Source organism: Vipera ursinii (genome assembly GCF_947247035.1).
Source record: "Vipera ursinii genome assembly, chromosome: 1".
Classification (NCBI taxonomy): Eukaryota; Metazoa; Chordata; class Lepidosauria; order Squamata; family Viperidae; genus Vipera; species Vipera ursinii.
The window spans coordinates 35,481,684-35,502,337 of record NC_139512.1 but is presented as its reverse complement, the minus strand read 5'-3'; the positions used below and the strand labels follow the sequence as shown (position 1 = coordinate 35,502,337).

At 40.5% G+C, this 20,654-nt stretch overlaps 1 protein-coding gene across 2 annotated transcripts; it reads left to right on the top strand.

The window, feature by feature from the left end:
- Nucleotides 1–573: 573 nt before the first annotated feature.
- DLK1 (delta like non-canonical Notch ligand 1) lies at nt 574–12,685 on the top strand. 2 transcript variants are annotated; one of them, XM_083350154.1, is made up of 5 exons: nt 574–879; nt 3,621–3,684; nt 6,563–6,693; nt 8,923–9,067; nt 11,253–12,685. In XM_083350154.1, the coding sequence occupies exons 1-5, from the start codon at nt 807–809 to the stop codon at nt 11,965–11,967; spliced, it is 1,128 nt and encodes a 375-aa protein (XP_083206280.1). In that variant the 5' UTR covers nt 574–806; the 3' UTR covers nt 11,968–12,685. The 2 variants fall into 2 exon arrangements, with proteins under 2 accessions (XP_083206280.1, XP_083206281.1); XM_083350155.1 differs by lacking the exon at nt 574–879 and adding an exon at nt 1,233–1,348.
- Nucleotides 12,686–20,654: the final 7,969 nt, after the last annotated feature.

The following is a 20,654-nucleotide window of genomic DNA, read 5'->3' as shown; positions in this document are numbered from 1 at the left end:
AAGGAAAAGAATCGCCACGCGTCCTGCTTGCGCGATCCGCTGCTTCTTAACGCCGATGCGCGGTCTGAGCAGCCAAGGCGTCTTCTCTGGAAATCTTGACTGCTTCACTTCTAGGGACCAAGCCTGTTTTGAGAGGGTGGGGGAGGAGTTAAATTCATCTCACATCGAGGCTTTCCTTCACTCGCCGCAGGGAAGATGGGTGGGATGTGGACTATTGGGCAACAAGTGGAACCGGGGAGGAGTACATACACGTCAGGATGGCAGCGAAAAGACCCAACTAACTGAAGTGCAATCGTGACCGCTTTTTTTTTTTGTACTGTATTACCTCCCTCCCCCGTCTCTGCCTCTTTGCTATTCCTACGCCTACGCCTGTTGTTGTTGTTTTTTTTTCCCTCCCAGGCAGACACTTAACAAGGTGGGAGCGCGAACGTGAGAACGTATTGGCCCCTTTCCTAGGTCAGGAGAGAAGAGCTTCGCCCCAGATTAGGTGGAGCCTGGATTTCTCGCAGCGAGAATCATCTCTCCTCTTCCTCCTCCTCCTCCTCCTCCTCCTCCTGCGGCAGAAAGTTCCCCTCCCTTTCCTTCCTGGAAAAAAAAGAGGAAAATAAATGACCAAACATACAAAAAAAAAAAAAAACACCCCAACCCTCTCCATGAAATCTCGCTTTTAGGAGAAGGCAACCGGGGCACTTCCTGGGCGGAGGGAATACCCCTCCCGCGTGCAGCCAAGGCGGCGGACTCCGTCTTCTTTTCCCTCGTAGGCGGTTGGAGTGGGGCATGAGCCCCGTCGCCGGGCACGTTTGGCGATGGATTCCCACACCGCCAAATACCTGGGCTACTTTTTCTGGCCGCTGGTCGTCTGTCTGCCGCTGGCCCAAGGTAAGAAGAGAGTCCCGGGCTGATTGAAGCGAGCTCCAGTCTTAGCGTCTGCGGGGTACTGGGTAGGATGTGTGCTGGGCGAGTGGGCGCTAGCTCGCCGTACTGTACGAGGATTAGCGGCTGGAGGGCTTCAGAGCCGCGATGGGTTTGTGGACGGTTGAAACCTTGCTCCCTGGGAAGTGAGCCCCGCTGATTTCACGTGACGTTTCCAAAAACTCTTCATAAAAACCGGGCTGACCACTTTCTTTTGGATATGCGCCTGGGGCTCTTTGCTTTGGAACGTACTTTTCAAGGAAATGGGTTTCTGAGAGTTTTGCTCTTCTTCAGATTTTTTTGTTGAATGCGCCCCTCGGGTTTGTGAAAGGTCGGGGTGGTGGAACGGGATGGCTAACTCACCTGTCCTCAGTCCGATGCTCTCGACTTTATAACCCTTATTATCTACAACTAGGTGGCTGTTCTAGAAACATGGGTTGGTACTTCAGTGGGAATCTCACTCTGTGTGGTGTGTGTGTATGTACATATGTATATATGTATATTTGTATGTATGTGTGTGTGTACATATATCACTATATTTAAACTGTTTATTTCCTTTGAAGGTTTTGTTATAGGATAACAATTTTAGACATCAATAATAAGCTTGTCTTGGATAATAATATTTTTTGCTTATTTTTTAACCTTTTTAGGAGCTGAAAAGGAGTTAGGAATGTAATGTGTTCAGATAATGTTAATTAATGCACTGAGTCCCAGCTGCAAAGATATGACAAACTTTCTGTGGCATTTAGTTTCATTTTAAATTAGAACCAGAAATGCCCACATCTTTTATTACACTGAAGTGTGTTTTTTTCCAGCATATCTGAGCTTCAGTCATTTCCGCTTTTCATCTCTTATAATGGACATCATCAGTGAGAAGTTGAAATTCCCAGACATAATTTTTCTTTGAATTATGTTATGTAAAACATGTGTTATGTTTTACATCTTATAGACTGAAATTTTGCACATTAAGTCTAGCTTGTTTAAGCATCATGTATTTCAGTGTTTTCACCCTGCAGTTAACTTTTCCCATGAAATCAATGGGAATGGAACTTTTATGGACTACTCATCACAATTATCATTAATTTATTATAATTTATATGCTCCTTAGTCCAGCTAGATTCCAAATGAATTAAAGCTATCAGCAGGATTGCAACCTAATGTATGTTTTGATTTGTAGATATTTTGACAAAGCTGACAAAAATTGGGGCATGTTCAATTCTGTAATACATCTTGCACAAAATCACATGTGAATACAAGGTAAAATCATAGAATCCTGCAGTCATGGCACCCAGTCTATCATGTCAGATCAGATCATGTTATCCTAGGTCTTTATAGGTCTCATCCTTTGAATCAATTATATGTCCTATGCACTAATGTTAGTTGACATTCTAGTTTTAGCTATTGCTTACAATCACACAGTAAGATATGCTGTAGCAATATCAAATAGCGAAATCTTGTGTAAATTTTTTCAAAGTCCCATTGAGTGCAATAAGATTCAAGGTCAATTAAAATTATATATTACTTTATCCTCTGAAGTTCATTGAGGCCTGTTCATAAGGACAGATGCAGGATTTCTTCTCTCACCCTGTTTTGAGTGAACTAAATTGTTCTAGGGATTATATTCTACTATTGTGGCAATATAATTAACTTCTAATTCTTATGCTTATTTTTTGCTTTTCTCAATTACTTAATATCAAATGTTGGATTTATTTAATATTGGTGTTGTGGATTAAATTGAAAGCCAAATCATTTGGGGGTTAGTAATTCTGAAACCCACAGAGTATTATTTCCATATTGTAGCTTCTACTGAAAGCATATAAACAAGAATTTGGGTGTGAAGTGACTGAGATTCATCCCACAAGGTATATTTAATGCAACTTTAAATGGTAGATTCATGTTCAAAGCTGAAAAGTTTATACTCTGTTATACAAGTCTAATAGGAAGACTTGAAACAGATTGTAGCAGTATGAAGTGCAATTGATCAGAATCTAAGCCATTCAATATAATTTCCTCCTCCCTTCCTCCCATTGCTTCTCCCAACAGTTGTACTGTACTAGTTGATCTGGTTCCATAAGAAAGTGTATTCACATCCACATTTCAAGAAATACAAAGTGACTACAAGTTTTTAAATTATGTCTACATTCTTCAGTGAAACACTGTATTGCTAAGGCTGAATAGGCACTGTCGTGGGGTGCCAAATTTTAGGGGTATCCAAAAAAAACCCTCTGAAAAACACAATAAAAAAGCAAAAAGCAGTAGCTATGCATTCTGTGAAATTGCATGCCCATTCACCAGGAAATAAAATTTGGCAGAATTGTTGTCGTATGACAACAATGAGTGCTTATGTAATTTAAATTATTTACTTAGGATGAAAAAGTCTTAGAAAAGAAAAAAAAAGTCATCCTGGGCTGAAAACTGAAACTGTAAAGCTCAAAAATGTGAAGAAAGAAAGAAAGAAAGAAAGAAAGAAAGAAAGAAAGAAAGAAAGAAAGAAAGAAAGAAAGAAAGAGGCACTTTTTAAAAACATTCCTAACAAAATCAGGAGATGAGCCAAACCATACAGGGCACCAGAATATGACTTTGCCTAAAGTCCCAGAATGTCTAGAGTGTATTGCTAATATACTGTGTCATTAAGTTTACTAATCTAAAGTCATTATAGACAGGTTTGTAAGAATTTCTAAAATGTAACATAGCAATTGCTTTTTTAGGCACTGATTGCAAACCTGGTTGTCATCCAGTGAATGGATTTTGTGAGGTTTCCAATGAATGCAGGTAAGTTAATTGACAACATTTTGCCAGAGGAAAAAACAAAACAAGAGACACATATTATTTTAATTAAGCACTATTGCTGCTTTATATCTGTGGAGATTCTCAGTCATCCAGGTCATAGTTATCCCAAACATGCTTTTTTTCATGAGGCAAATGGACTTTCTTGTTTTTCTTAAAGATGTTTCACTTCTCATCCAAGAAGCTTCTTCAGCTCTGACTGGATGGTGGGGAATGGAAAGAGTTATACTCCTCGCAGGCAGCTATTAATTTGCATCTGTGTCCTCAGGTTCACCTGAGTGGTGCAAATGTGTGTGGAGCCTTCTTGGAACCGTTGAAAGGACTGCATGCAGTGAGCCATGTGCAGATCTGTACATTGGGGAAACAAAACAACTTTATAAATGTATGACACAACATAGGAGAACAAACCCATCAGGATCAGATTCAGCAGTCCATCTGCATTTAAAAGGCAAAGTCCACTCTTTGGAAGACAGCAAAGTTCACATTTTGGACAGAGAGGACCGCTGGTTTGAAAGAGGGGTCAAAGAGGCCATCTATGTCAAAATTGAACAGCCCTCTCTCAAGATGGGGTGGGATCCGACATCTTCTATCTCCAGTCTACAATACAGTCCAACAGTTCCAAGAAGGTTTCACACACATTTGCACCTCTCAGGTGACCCTGAGGACACAGATAAGCCTCCAGATAGCATTAACAACTCACTAAAAGAATGCAAGTGAACAGCTGTCTGCAAGGAGTATAAATCTTTCCATTCTCCACCATCCAGTCAAAGCTGAAGAAGCGATGAGAATGAAAATGGATGAGAAGAGAAATGTCTTCAAAGAAAAACAAGTGAGTCCATTTGCCTCGTGAAAAAAGCACCTTTGGGATATTGCTGCTTTACATTTTATTTAAGAATCATTTATGTAAAATGCAAATATTTTTTGTACCAAATATTTTAATCAGAATATTTTTCATATTTGACTTAAACTTTTAGCAATCATTTAAAATAATAAAAAAACAATATACAATAACAGCCATTCAAAAAAAAAAGGCTTGTCAAATCAGCAGAACAAAAAGAATGGGCAGATCAAAGATTTCCTCTGAAATTTGCTCCAGAGGAATGAGAGGCCTCTTCGATGCATTATGATGTGTATGAAAGGGAAGTCTCCTTGGACTATTTGGATGTTGTTCAACAATAATAGATATATAGAAACAAATGCCAATTTACAGTTTTTCTTATTCACTTTTGGACTTAAAAACTCCATTCACACATCAATGCATAGCTTCTCAACTCAAAGTCTTCCTGGACAGTCCAAATTTGAGTTCCAAAAGAATCAAGGCAGGAAACTACATAGGCATACATTGAGTTTGATGGTTCCCAAAGAATATGATTCTTATGCATTTTCATAGTTTCCAAAAAGGTTTGACCAATATTCAATCCAGAACAGAGCTGGAAGTACTTCTAGTCCAGCCCTCTGCTCAAGCAGGAGACCCTATACCATTTCAGACAAGTGGCTGTCAAGTCTCTTCTTAAAAATCTCCAGTGATCAAGCACCCACACTTCTGATGGGAAGCTGTATTAGGAAGTTTCTCCTTAATTCCAGGTTGTTTCTCTACTTGATCATTTTCCATCCATTGTTTCTTGTCCTGCCCTCTGGTGCTTTGGAAAATAAATTGACCCCCTCTTCTTTGTTGCAGTGGAATATTGCTATCATGTCACTCCAATCCTTCTTTTCTATAGACTAGCCATATGCATTTCCTGCAACTGTTCTTCATATGTTTTAGTCTCTAGGCCTTTAATCATTCTAGTTGCTCTTCTCTGCACTTCTAAAGTCTCAACATCTTTTTTGTGATGTGGTGACCAAAACTGGATGCAGTATTCCAGGTGTGTTCTTACTAAGGTTTTATAAAGCAGTACTTTAATGGACCAGTCCATTAAAAGCTTGGCTAATTTTTCTTGGCACTTTTCTCACTCTTGATGACACTTTTCTATCCTAGTGACTTAGCCTCATTCAGTTCTTTTGGGAGTCATCTATTTCTTTGGAAACTTAGCTTGTGGTGTCTTCTTTGAAGTCTTCAATCTGATATGAATTTATAACATGGTTCATTAAGTTGACGTTTTTCTGAGTTACATTTCTGCTTTTTTGTCCAGCTGTGAATAAATTTCCCACACTCCTTTTTTCATACATGTCCATTCATACAAACAGGTGGCATAAAACTATTAGCTGCTATATTGTAGTATTATATAATAATTGAAATTTTGTGCTAGTGGCAATAATGTGCTAATACATGGTTCATTAATGTGATTATGCATAATTCACATATTCTGCCATTGGTGTTGTTTGTTAGAATCATGTATATTTGATGCATTTATAAACTATTTTTCATATATACTGAAATAATGCCCAGGATACAATGACAATGCTCAGTTCACTGACAAATCTTTTCCCCCCACTTCATTTATTGGGAAGCTTTAACTGAAATAGATGTGTTCAGAGCACTGGACTCTATCTTAATGTTTATTTTAAAAAGAAAATGGAAAATCATAAAACTGCTACTTGCCAGCAGATTTCAGCATCAAAATCTTGGGTAACTGTGGGAGATGCAGAAAAGCATTGAGAGTGCACATGGCCATGCAGTGTGGGTTGTCTTTGTGATGAAAAGTGTATTAATGAGGTGATTATCATGGAATTTTCAATAAGAAGACCACATCAGTATTCTGTAGTTGCTTTTAATCAGAATAAGGAATCCTATTTCCATAACAATCAGAATAAGGAATCTTATTATCATAATTTTATCTAAAGTATATAGTATCTAGCTTCTTAATTCTATTTGCAAAAAGATCTTAGCTTGATTTGCTATCTCATATTATGTTTTTGTTAGATGTCGATCTGGTTGGCAAGGCCCCCTCTGTGATCAGTGTGTTCCTTTCCCTGGCTGTTTGCACGGGACATGTGTCAAACCAGGCCAGTGCATGTGTAAAGAAGGATGGATTGGTAGCCACTGTGACACAGGTTTGGAGATAATTTCCTTTTCTGTTGAATTAAAATTCTGATGAAAACAGTTGGAGCTCCATCTGGTGTTGCAGATATTCTATTCTACTCTACTCTACTCTACTCTACTCTACTCTACTCTACTCTACTCTACTCTACTCTACTCTACTCTATTCTACTCTATTCTTTATTTAACATAGTGCTATGCTGCAACAACTCTTGGTGTTTACATAGAAAAAATACCATATTAAAAGATACCATATAAAACATATCCATTTAAAAAAACAAAAAAAAACACAGAATGGCACTATAATAATAAAAAGAAGATAGAATGGCAGGTCCTTGGTACTCTTTGAACTTGGTTATTTTCTTGCAGAGTTACTAGCAAGAAGTTGTAGACAATGTATGTAACCTACATGTAAAAGCACCTGGCTTCAGTTCTTGCTAACTTTAGTTTAGAAAGAGTCAAAGATTAAATTGCTCATACTTACTGAGGGCTTGATGAAGTATGTCCACAAGATCATCTCCGATCCATTTGATTTTATGAATACTGAAGAAAAGCAGTCTTCTGTTTTATGAGCTCTGAGACTTACGGACAGGACCCTGCCCTTTTTAGCTTTTTTGACCTGCCAAAGAAGAGGCTGGCAAGCTGGATTAGGAATGCCTGTATGAGGGAGAAGGTAATATCAGGTATCTTGAAGGAGATGGTGACATATCCCCCTCTGAAGTGCCCCTCTGACATATCCCCCTCTGAAGTGGCAATATATTTCATCTTCAACAAGTGATCAAGTCTCAGTTGCAGAGGATCTTGGAAGAAGTGGCATGTTTGAATCCTCATCACTCCAGCTTCAGGATTTGGTGTGGGGCAAAATCTGTTTTATAGTACTTAAGGGTGATCTGCTATAAGATCTAGATCAGGGGTAGGCAACCTTGGCTCTTTTATGACTTGTGGACTTCAACTCCCAGAATTCCTGAGCCAGCTGGAATTGGCTCAGGAATTCTGGGTGTTGAAGTCCAAGAGTCATATCAGAGCCAAGGTTGCCTACCCCGATCTAGATTAACGAATAGCAGTTATTTTGATCCTACTAGAAATAATATTTTATTAGGGGTTATTTTCCTTCCTAATGAAGCAGTTGAAGTCAGTAGTGATGGAGAAGAGAAATCAAGATCTTGGCCAGTACAATATGCAAAACTCAGGGCTTGGTCCTCTCCCTTATTTAGTATCTTAATAAAATCATTAGAAGAGATCATATATCAGTCCAGAATCAGAAATCATCAGTAGGCTGACAATTTCCAATTATACTGTACATCTCTACCCTGGGCCAAGCAGAATATATAGTGGTTGCCCTAACCCAGTGTCTGGAAGCTGTCAAACAAGTTCACACAGCACGGGGAAATGACTGTTCACTCAAAAAGCACCTGACTCCAACTTTGGCTGTGGATCTCTGTGGTATCCCTAAAAGAGGAGGTCTATGATCTGGGAACAAAGGGATCCATTCGCGTGTTCTGTGGTTTGTGATATTATGATATAGGCTCTACTTTTCCAAATTTGTTCTGCAGTGTTACATGAAAATATGCAAAGGAAGGACTTGAAGTCATGAGACACATTTTCTCACTTGTCCTTTCTCCCACCTCCCAAAAAAACCTCTGTCTACAGATACTTTTGGATATATGGATCCTCCTGGAAGCTGTATCCAGCAGAGATTTTGCCCAATTTTGGCTGCTGTGCTAGATGAGTCACTCATGCCTTCATTCCCTTGTGGCTGAACTATCAGAATCTTACATTGTCTTTGAAGACTATTTGGAGGAACTTTAATTGGGAGCAAATTGCTGATAGGCAAAAAAAAAACACTATTCAGCAAAGTAACACTGCTTTTTTGGCCACTCCACTGGGTACCTATAAGTTTCCAAGTACAATTCAAAGTGTTGATCATTATAAAGTTTTTGATGTTTAGATACTAGTGAATTTCAGGATTGCACTACAAGGGACCAGGATGATTATTCATTTAATGATTTTAACATTCTGTTGTTTTGTCATTTTATGTATATAAGCTATCCAGTCTTATTATTGGAGTGTCACATAAATCATGACATATAAATAAGATATTTAGTTCAGATTCTAAAGAGCTATTCAGAATATTTCTGGTTTTGTATATTTTCTTTAAATGTAAATAAGCAAACATTAGTTATTGTGAGAGAAAGATCATGACGATCATAACAAGAGTATGTTTCTCTCTTTTTTAAACATAGTTGTTCATCCTTGTTCTTCCAAGCCTTGTTCAAATTACTCAAAGAATTGTGTCGAGACTGGAAATGGTGGATACACTTGCTTGTGTGCTCAAGGCTATATGGGAAAAAACTGTCACATGAAAAAGGGACCCTGCATTATTAATGGGTAAATATGGATCCAGTTTGTTGATTTACACTTGACTTTGTTAACTAAAACAATCTTCTTCAGTTTGACACTTTCCAGATGTATTGGCATGGCAGCTGCTGGAATTCCCATTGTTGAAAGGAATTCTCAAGATCACAGCCCCTCAGTGTGTGTCTTTTTATTTCTGTGCCTGTTCTCCATCCTTGTAAAATGAAGACTGGGGGAAACTGTAACTTGTAAATGAGAAAGCAAATTCATTATTTAGATAAATTTGATATATTCATTTGTTTTTGGTGTGCCACTCACCAGCCCTGCTTACTTTTGACTTCAGTGTCTAACTGAGAGAGAAAAACAAAAACCTGAAGAAGAAGAAGAAGAAGAGTTGGCTTTTTGCCATTAAAGGAGACTGTTTTGCTGCAAATGTGTTTGTTCTCTAGTAATAAAACAAATTAATATGGTTAAAATTAAATTTCTTAGTTCATGAGTTCAAAAAAAAAAAGACAACAGAGAGTGTCCTTTTGATTGGGAAGTTGTGGGTAGCATCACAGCTGACTAGAGGACAACAGTGTAGATTGTATGTAGATTCTGTATGTTCTTATTTCTTTCCAGCAAAATTACGTGTATTGGAACAAGTAATTGGAAGTAATCCCAACAAAGATTCCAATAGCTATGTTTTCAATATTTGTCATAACTTTCCATATAAATAAAGAACATGTATACATTGTTTCAGAAAAAAATAGCCTTCAAACTGTTAGCTGACATTTTTTATATGATGTTTTTAAACCTGATCTGAAAGTCTCTACTCAACTATGTTCCATAATAGCAACTTTGGACAAGAATCTTAACACTTATCATACAAACCCTAGACTTTTAAGCATGACTATGTAATTTTTTTCCCCAATTGCAATATCTATTTCTTTCTTTTTACTTTTTTTATACTAAATTATAACATGAGATAGATGAAAGGCGTGAGGACACAAAGCATAAAAGTAAAGAGAAACATTTAAAATATTTTCTCATCTAATAGCATTACAGATATTTGTTGGACACCAGTAACTTTTCAGTTCTTAGTATTTACTCTTCACAATTCATTTTTAACATTACAAAAAGCCATAGTACAAGAATATGTCCTATTGGTTCTAGACTGATCATATCCTAGGTTTTTGAGGTATTTAACTTCAATTATCAGTAACTTACTATCTGACTTGCTTTCAGTGGAAGAGATTTGGTTTCCAGAATCATGGTCTGAACTTTGTAGATAGATTGCTGGCACAAAATGGGATGTACCTTGCAGGAACTGATAAAAATATGTTGATCAGGAAGACTTTAAATACAAACTAAGGAGTGGTGGAAATGCAGTAAGAACTCATAAAGATTTGTGCACCGTAGAAGTTGCTGAAATGAGATTTTTGAAAGCACACAAAGGAAAATCAGAATATTGGCTCAGAAAATTTATGACTTTCATTAGTTATAAACTAATATTAAGACCATGGGAAATAAGATGATTCTGAGCTCTCAGTATAAAAAGCAAAAATGACTTAATAAACACAGCAGACATAGGGTATGATAATTCTCTTGGAATGCAGCGACTGAAGGATACAATTTCTTCAAAAGGAACAAAAGAAGAGCAAAGGAGGAAGAGAACTACTGTGTTTTTAAAAGATCTGCTCAGAGTGAATGAACTTTGCAATACTGTAGAATACATCTGGGTTAAAGTAAATGAGGGAACAAATAAAAGCAATACAGCTATTATCTACTCTTCCACACCCAACCAGGAAGAAGATACGGATGAAGCCTTTCCAAAGCAAATTGGAAAGAGCTGCCTATGATCCGAGGCAGTCAAGCTGTGTACCCCTTTTCACAACAACGAAACAGTGGCCTATGTGGGCCAAGATTAACAATTGAAATGGATTGTTTGAAATATTTTACTAAAACACCTTCAGTGGTGGTTTTTTGCCTCCAGCTTAAAACATTTAATAATAATAATAATAAACCTTTATTGTCAAAGTACAACATGTGTACATTGAGATTAGCTGAGTCTCCCCCTGTGCTCTCTCCCCCCAACATTTCATTTTATACATGCCAGCGTTTTGTTTTAAAAAAGGGGGGGAGAGAGATAAATGTGATAGAGAACTGCTAGTGGTATGAATTACAAACTATCACCTTTTGTTCATGTATTTTCATTTCCTCTTCTTTGGAATTGCAGCTCACCTTGTCAAAATGGAGGAAGTTGTTTGGACAATGATGGGTTTGCACCTTACGCATCTTGCATGTGCTCTCCAGGATTTACTGGACAGTTTTGTGAACATGATATTGATGACTGTGAACCAAACCCATGTGAAAATGGAGGCTTGTGCACAGATATTGGAAAGAGTTTCCACTGCTCTTGTCCTATTGGCTATGGGGGTGTGTTGTGCAGTAATCGCATCCCAGCTTGTGATAGTAGCCCTTGTAAAAATGGTGGGACATGTCATGGACACCGTGGCAGAGGCTTCATGTGTATTTGCAAACCATACTTTGTTGGGGCCACCTGTAATTTTTCAACTAGAAACACAAGTATGTATGTGGTGGCTAAAAAGAGACAGAATCAGAATCTCCACCTGCATTTGAGAGGGCAACGTAAACCAGCTCAGCAGCAAGAGAAGGAAATACTGACCATAAAAGAGACAATTGAAAACAGGCAGTCCTTGCTCACTAAGAGTCAGGTGATCTGCTTCATGGTCCTAAGCTTTCTTACATGTCTTGTTGTTTTGGGTACAACTGGGATTATATTTTTCTCTAAATTTGAAGTATGGCTAGCCAATGCCAGATACAGCCATTTACTGCGCAAGGAGAGGGATTTTTTTCTAAAAGCAAATGATGACGAAAATGTTTCTGTGAATATAATATTTCCTGAAAAGATTAATCAAGGTAATGAATAGTCTGTGTACCTAAATCCTTTTATTTAGCAGGACACCTCAAGCTTCATTCGTGTCAGGGAGATAGATGCCTTTTTATTTTTACTTGTGACACAAATTCTGGCTTTGGAACCAGTTGACAAAGAAGAAAGATGTTCTTTTTTTTACCAGATAAATGCTTGTTTCCCAAACATGTTTTCTAATTAAATTATTTTGTGAACCAGGGTTACATAAACTATTGGGGACTGAAGCCTATGTTTAGCCCTTGAGTGGAAAGCTAGGAATGCAAAACAGAAGTCACAGAGCCTGGCCTATTTTTAAAAAATAATTAAGTTTTAGTTTATTTAGTTAATTAACTATAATATGATTACTCCTTGTGCATTTAATATCTTTTCCATTCTCTAACATTTTAAATTCAGCAGCAGCTTGTTTAGGGGCTGTGAAGTTCATGCCATGGCTTTGAGGGAAGGGATATTATGTGCCAATGTTTACAGATCTATGACACTTAATTTAGGTATATAATCCTATATTATATACCTGGAAGTAAGTTCCAACATACTTTGTGGGGTTTGCTTCTGAACAGGCACATGCACCACTGAATTATTGTTATTATAAATAAAAAGTAATACAATATTCTTAGTTAAGATAGCTATTGTGATATTATGTGCTATGTTTGACAAGTGTGATATTTCTAAATGAATTTCTAATGCTTATTTTGAATAAATAGATATTAAGGGCTACACAGATCGAACTGTAGGAGTGATTGTTTTCTTTTGATAATGCTAATTTATACATTTTTTCAATTTGGGCCAAATATTTTCCAGTTGAAACAGTGAGAAAATAAAGTCCATATCCTCAGCCACATGGCTAGAAGCATTTGAAGAGCCCTGATAGATCAATGCAATGTTTTTCAACTCTAAAATGGATAGACTTCAACTCCCAGAATTCCCCAGTCAGCTTGGTTGGCTGAGGAATTCTGGGAGTTGAAGTTCACATATCTTAAAAGTTGTCAAGATTAAGAAATCAGAGCATCAGTCTCTACAATTCAACATTCTGTTGACCTCAGTGGTCAAGCAGTAGCCAACCCCAGGTTAATTAGATGCTGAATTCCAAACTGATATCTCTTCCATTATTGTTCCCTGGCAGCTGATTATTCAGTAGCATATTACTCTCCAAATAAAAAGATGGAATGTCCAGTAATGAAAAGAGTAAAGATATATGGTATGTTCAAAGTTACCCCACTATATTCCCTGCAATAAACCATGGCCCAGTGGTTAATGCATGAGATTGGGTCTATGCTCAACTATATATCTGATCGGGTGATTCTAGGCCAGTGTTTCCCAATCTTGGCTACTTGAAGATGTGTGGACTTCAATTGCTAGAATTCCCCAGCCAGCTTTGCTGGCTGCAGAATTCTGGGAGTTGAAGTCCACACATCTTCTAGTGACCAAGGTTGGGAAACACTGTTCTAGGCCATAGCTATCTCGCCACCCAAGGTGTTTCACTAAGTTGTTCCTGAGGTAAAAAAAAATTAATCCCCATGTACTTAAGCTCTGAGGTAAAGTGAGACAAAATAAAGAAAAACTAAGATAAATAGATCAGTGTGATTATCCTCCGTGGATGTGATGAAGAAACAATGCTGAAGGAAGAATGGATTTTTAAAGGCAAATTAGCTGCTTCAGAGCCGAGGTAAGGTAATAAAATGGGGGCTTTCAATTTTTACTTAAATCTCTTAACCTCTATGCATTTGAGGAATAAGAGAACTGTTAGTTGGATTGTTCCCAAATTTAGTTGCTTAGTTGGTTTTTACTTGCCATCAAGATATAGCAGGATCCCACATGTTACATGCCCATAGTTCTTACTGGATTCATAGGGAGATTTACATATTCTGAGATCTCTAACAAATCTAGGACACTTTTAACATCAATATATTTTATGATGGCATATTTGAAAACAAAGATCTACTTCATCAGATGCAATTATTTTTGTTGCAATAAAAATAGACTTGAATTGATTTACCCCATTATTAATTATAATAACAACAATAGTGACAAATTTTATATCATCTGGCTTATATTAGGCCAGGGGTTCCCAACTGGAGGTATGAGACAATATTCCGGGGAGTGCGAAAACTTGGGTTTAGAAGTTTCAAAATTATAGTGTATATGCATAATTCATTATTTTGAACTTTTGTAAGGGGCGTGAGAATATATCAAAAGCATTTTAAAGGAGCAGGGTATAGAAAAGGTTGGAAGCCGCTGCATTAGGCCCACCCCCAAACTCAAGCTAGGGCTTATTTTCAGGGTAGGTCTTACTTTCAGGGAAACACGGTATCTATTCCTCCCTCCCTCCCTCCCTCCATCTATCATCTCTCTCCCCCCCCTCCAATAGACATATATTGGTTCCTGAAATTCTGTGTGTTATGGGATAGGGTGGTAGTGAATATGGAAGAAATAAATCAACACAAAATTTTCCTCTAGCTGTTCTGTCTATGCACATGTGAAGTTCTGACCATATCTTACAAAATGTATGCTTCTTCGGTATGTTTAAAAAATAGGTTGTTAATTCTGACAGTGATGACATCCAGTTCAACAGGATGGTTTGGAGAAGTAATTACATGGAATGGGGAAAGTGCCAATGCATTGTTGCATATGTCCAGAATGTTCAACATAAAAAAATAGCATTTCAATCTACATGTGTTTTAAAGCCCAGAATTTCACTACGGTTGTAGAGAAAAAGTTGCCAACAATCCACATTGTCAAAACAAATACTCTTAGAATATAACATTGGACAGGAATATTTTGACAATGCAGTGTAAAATTGAAGACCCTTGATTATCTTTAACCCAACAAAAGTTTGTATTCAGGTTACATGTATTAAAATGTTTATTAAATAGTACATTATTAAGTATGTTATATTGCAGAGCTGTGAATTATATGAGATGTCAGTTGGCCACCTCACCTTCCTGAAATTCCTTTAGACAGGAATATAGTTAAAAGAAGAAATTTACATCTGTATAAGTAAGGATGATGGGCCTAAACTGCAAGTAACTACAGGATGCAAATTACTGTTAGTCTCTTAGCACCCATCGTGGAATCTCTTGGCGATTTCCAAAGTACGACCAGAGTGACTGATGGTGGAACATGGCAAAGCCTTGAAGCATCATTTTATTTTGTAATCCTTTTACCTCAGTGATATTTGTGGGGAAGGGTCAAAACAAGCAAGATGGTGCATGTGATGTCATAATGCCAGCTCTGCCCCCCTTTGTATATACATCAGTGTTGCATGCACATACTAAAGAGGTGAGTCTTGTATGTTATGCTTCACCTGTCATCTTGCCTAGTGTGGCCTCCCCATATATATTTCAAAACATGTTGTCATTGTTCTCAAGCCTGAGCAAGCAGGGTTTCAGCCAGGATGATCTTCTATCAACCATTGCCTACTGCTTTAACATCTGGCAGACAGATATACAAACCACTCTGACTTGAATCTATATGTGGCCTTTATTTATTTCAAGGCAGCTTTTGACAATATCTCAAGGGTAAGACTCTGAGACATTCAGAGCAGATCCTCCATAGACAAAAGACTGTTGTTCCTAATTCATAAACTATATGATAAAAATAGTCTTAGAGTAAGACTGGGAGTAGATCTTTCTGAATTTATTTAAACAGTAAAGATATATTTTAGCATCATAGCTCTTATTTTTTTTTCTACCAAAAGACAAAGACAGAGGTGGACAATTGATTCCTATGAATTAGAACAGGTCAAATGTTTTAAATACTTGGGCATAGTATTGCAAGCCTCCAGGAAATTAACAGCCCAGGTTGATCCTACCTTTCTATTGCCGAAAAGAGCAAATGGGCAATAACCAAATTTTATAGGCAATAGGGAGCAAATTACATTCTAGCAATTTAGAGAAGAAAATGATACTTTGAGTGTCCAAGTGAAAAATAAAACCAGCAGCAAAAATGTAAAATAAGTTACAATAGAAAAGTTTTAAAACTAAAGCTGCATAGTGTAATACAATCAAACCCATTAATATCTGAGCTCTCTCTATAACACACTACTGCACAGAGTTGTTTCATTGACTGGACACAGTAGAATTAGATACTTTAGATCATAATATATACTTCTGCATGCTGAATACCTGAAAGAAATTGAGGGCAAGGTGAATAGTAACAAAACTTGGCAATGGTTTCTGAATGGATCCATCAAGAAGGTAGCAAGAGAACAAGCCCTAACAACAAATGCTAGAAAAACAAAAACTAAAAAAGGAAACAACTACAAATGTAGATTATGCAGAGAAAGATGATTCTGTTCAATCACCAGCTATAGCAAAGTTGCCCAGATTAAAAATGTAATATGATTGCATTGTATGCCACAAAGAAGAGGAAGTCAAGCTATTCTCCAAAGCACCAGAAGGCAAGACAAGAAGCAATGGATGGAAACTTATCAAGGAGACAACCAATATGGAAATGAGGGAATTTCCTGATAGTAAGAAGAATTAATCTTGCCTTCAGAAGTTGTGGGTACTCCCCATCACTGGACATTTTTAAAAAGAGATTGGAGAACCATTTGTCTGGAACGATACAGGGTTTCCTACTTGTGGAGAGGTTGGACTGGAAGACCTCCAAGGTCCTTTCAACTCTGTTATTATGTTATATGCCAAAATGATAAATTAGAATTTATGCAGAAAGAATAGATTTGATGCCCCAAAGTTCATATATGATCATAATGTTGACAAAGTACTCCAGGCTGAGAACTAACACATTATGGGATTTCCAAATTAAGAAGGACAAACATCTTGAATACAACAAGAGGCCCCTGATAAGATTCTTAGCCGGTTATTTTAAGAGGTTAGGGAGGGGGAGGGAGGGGGGGGGAGGGAGGGAACCTGTAACCGGCACTCAGTCTGGACCTGTTAGAGGTCCTGACGGGACGGGGTCGGGGGAGGTGGCTGCTGGTGTTGGGAATGTGGGGGTGGGGCATCGAATCCCCACGGCGATAGGGTATGGCAGCAGGTGTTTGCGCAGAGGGCCATATTAACATCTGGGATCGCGCCCCCGCTATCTCCGAGTGGTGGAGAGCTCCGACCCTCTGGTTAGCACCCTCTTACCCGGGGATGAGGGTGATCAGGCCCCTGAGCTCAGGTTGGTCTATTTTAACGCTAGATCCGTAGTTAACAAAGCTCCCCTCATCCGTGACCTGATCGAGGAGGAATGTGCGGATCTAGCGTGCATCACGGAAACTTGGCTGAGATCGGAGGGAGGGGTGCCTCTCACCGAGTTATGCCCGCCAGGTTTCCGGGTGCTGCACCAGCCACGGGCTCAGGGCAGGGGTGGTGGGGTGGCAGTGGTTATTCGGGAGACTCTGTGTCCCCAGGAGGCCACCATTGTCCAGATGGCTGGGAGTGAATCCCTCCTCTTGAGATGTGGTCCTCGGGTTCAGTTGGGATTGTTGCTTACATACCTGGCGCCCAGCTGTGTGGCAACAGCCCTGCCTGAGCTGCTCGACACCCTCTCAGGGTTGGCGGTGGAGTTCCCCAGGCTTATAGTCCTGGGTGACTTCAACCTGCCATTACTGGGAGGGTCGTCGGAGTTAGCTCGGGAGTTCATGGCTTCCATGACAGCCATGGGCCTGACCCAGGTTATTGAGGGCCCGACTCATGAGGGGGATCATACTCTCAACCTGGTGTTCCTGTCTGGACAGTGGTTGGACGATCTGGGAGGGGGTTCCCCGTCCATCAGCCCTCTGTCATGGTCAGATCATCACCTCCTGAGGCTGGTTTTCCGTCATGCCACCCCCCGCCGCTGGGCGGCGGAACCGACCAGGTGGTTCCGCCCCAGGCGCCTAATGGACCCGGATCGGTTCCAGAGGGCGCTTGGGCCTATACCTATCACCCTTACCCACAGCCCAGTCGATGCCCTGGTGGAGGCCTGGGAAATGGCTGCCACCAGGGCACTCGACTGCGTTGTACCCATGTGACCTCTGACCCATTGCAGATCCCGCTGGGCCCCATGGTTCTCTGTGGAGCTCCGGGAGATGAAGCGTCGGAGACGAGGTCTAGAGAGCGGTTGGAGATCCAGCCGATCCGAATCCGACCGATTGCAGTTAAGAACCTTTATAAGGTCTTATCTTGCGGCGATAAGGACGGCGAAGTCTAACTACTTTGCCGCCCTTATCGCGTCCGCAGATAATCGCCCGGCCGCCCTGTTTATGGTGACTCGCTCCCTCCTTAACCAGGAGGTGAGAGAGGATCCCTTGCAGGGACGAGCCAAGGAGTTTAGTCATCATCTGGTGGACAAAATCGCTCAGATCCGGACCGGCTTGGACTCTGACTGGGCAGAGTCTGATGGGGAGGAATCAGGCGGTCTTGAGCACGTTATCAGGACTGAGTTCGATCCTGTTTCCCCTGATGATGTGGACAGGATCATGGGGAGACTGAGCACCACCACCTGTTTGTTGGATCCGTGCCCCTCCTGGCTAGCTTATGCGGCTCGGGAGGGAACACGAGGCTGGTTCCATGCAGTAATAACTGCTTCCTTGAAGGAGGGTGTCTTTCCTGCCGCCTTGAAGGAGGCGGTGGTGAGACCCCTTCTCAAGAAGCCTGCTTTGGACCCGGCTGTTTTAAACAACTATCGTCCAGTCTCCAACCTTGGCTTTCTGGCGAAGGTTGTTGAGAGTGTGGTGGCGCATCAGCTCCCTCTGTTCCTGGAGGAAACTGATTATCTGAACCCGTACCAATCGGGCTTCAGGCCCGGACACAGCACGGAGACGGCATTGGTCGCGCTGGTGAATGATCTCTGGAGGGCTAGGGACAGGGGTTGTTCCTCTGTCCTGGTCCTATTAGATCTCTCAGTGGCGTTCAATACCATCGACCATGGTATCCTGCTGCGGCGTCTCAGGGGGTTGGGAGTGGGAGGCACCATTCTACGGTGGTTCTCCTCCTACCTCCAGGGCCGCTCGCAGTCGGTGTTGGCGGGAGGGCAGAGATCTGCCCCGAGGTCTCTCATTTGTGGAGTTCCTCAGGGGTCGGTTCTCTCGCCCCTCCTGTTCAACATCTATATGAAGCCGCTGGGCGAGATCATTCGTGGCTTTGGGGTGGGGTATCACCAGTACGCTGATGATACCCAACTTTTTCTTTCCACCCCGAACCAACCCAGTGATGCCCTCTCCGTGATGTCCCGGTGCCTGGAGGCGGTTCAGGTCTGGATGGGGAGAAACAGGCTTCGTCTCAATCCCGCCAAGACTGAGTGGCTGTGCATATCGGCATCTCGGGTTAACCAAGTTATTCCATCCTTAATGATGGGGGGGTGAGGTGTTACCCCCCGTTGATAGGGCTCGCAACCTGGGCGTCCTCCTGGACTCACGGCTCAATTTTGAAGACCATATAGGAGCCGTGACCAGGGGGGCTTTTGCACAGGTTCGCCTGGTGCGCCAGTTGCGTCCCTATCTGGACCGAGACGCCCTACGCACAGTTACTCATGCGCTAGTGACCTCCCGTTTGGACTACTGTAACGCTCTCTACATGGGGCTGCCCTTGAAGACCACTCGGAGGCTTCAACTGGTGCAGAATGCGGCCGCGCGAGTTGTAATGGGGGTTTCCCAATACTCCCATGTAACACCTCTACTCCGCGAGCTGCATTGGCTTCCAGTTGCCCTCCGGGTGAAATTCAAGGTGCTGGTTATTACCTATAAAGCCCTACATGGCCTGGGTCCGGGTTATTTGAGGGAACACCTGCTGCCGGCATCAAACGCCCTTCGCCCAGTGCGCTCCCACAGGGAGGGTCTGCTCAGGGTTCCGCCGGTGAGAGATTGCCGGCGGGTGACACCCAGGGATAGGGCCTTCTCAGTGGGAGCGCCTGCCCTCTGGAACCAGCTGCCGGTGGAGCTGAGAACTGCCCCCGACCTCCGATCATTCCGCCGGGGCCTGAAGACCTGGCTCTTTGAGCTCTCGGGCCCAGGCTGAGGAGAAATTTTTAATTGGGGTTTTTAAGTCTACAGGGTCAATTTAATATTTTTTAATTTGGTTTTTAACTTTTGTATGGTGGACTTTTTAATTCCCTGTAAACCGCCCTGAGTCCTCAGGGAAAGGGCGGTATATAAATGTAACTAACTAAATAAATAAACATACTGGGCATCACAGTAGTGTAACAAAACCAATATTTGTGTGATTTTAATCTGTTATGATTAATCTATTTTTGAAAATCCAGTTAATAGAATTAATTCAATAAACCATTATTCAATTGGTTATGAATTACCATCCTGAGAAAACTTAAAATCTGTGAATAATTGATAAGAAAATGGAATGATTTTCTCTACTATAAATGACAAGAAGCAGAACTAATTCCTGTTGGTTAACCAAAGATTTTTTTTATTATCATATTATATTTTTCTCCCAAGCCAACAGAAAATCACAAACCTATGGTTCTGACTTCACTAGAATGAATTGGCTAAAGCCAATGTATTATAGAGGATGTAAAGCTGACCTATGAGTGGTGTGGTGGCCTAGTACTGTATTGAAAATGCTGGCCTCCCACTCCAAAGGTTGAGAGTTCAATCCTAGGTAGTGGCATATGTTTCTCTCTTAGGATGCAAAGTAAAAATATCTGCTGGGAACTCTGTGTGGCCTCAGGAAGGGCATCCGGCCAGTAAACATTCAGCTCCATCCAGTTGCCCCCACTCTACCCCAAATTAAGGGATTATGAAAA

What these genes read in the sequence shown, in the direction of transcription:
- DLK1 (XM_083350154.1), top strand. Translation starts at nt 807, where the DNA reads ATGGATTCCCACACCGCCAAATACCTGGGCTACTTTTTCTGGCCGCTG. An exon ending in CTGTCTGCCGCTGGCCCAAG is followed by an intron (nt 880 to 3,620) that starts GTAAGAAGAGAG and finishes TTGCTTTTTTAG; the next exon opens with GCACTGATTGCAAACCTGGT. An exon ending in GGACCCTGCATTATTAATGG is followed by an intron (nt 9,068 to 11,252) that starts GTAAATATGGAT and finishes TTGGAATTGCAG; the next exon opens with CTCACCTTGTCAAAATGGAG.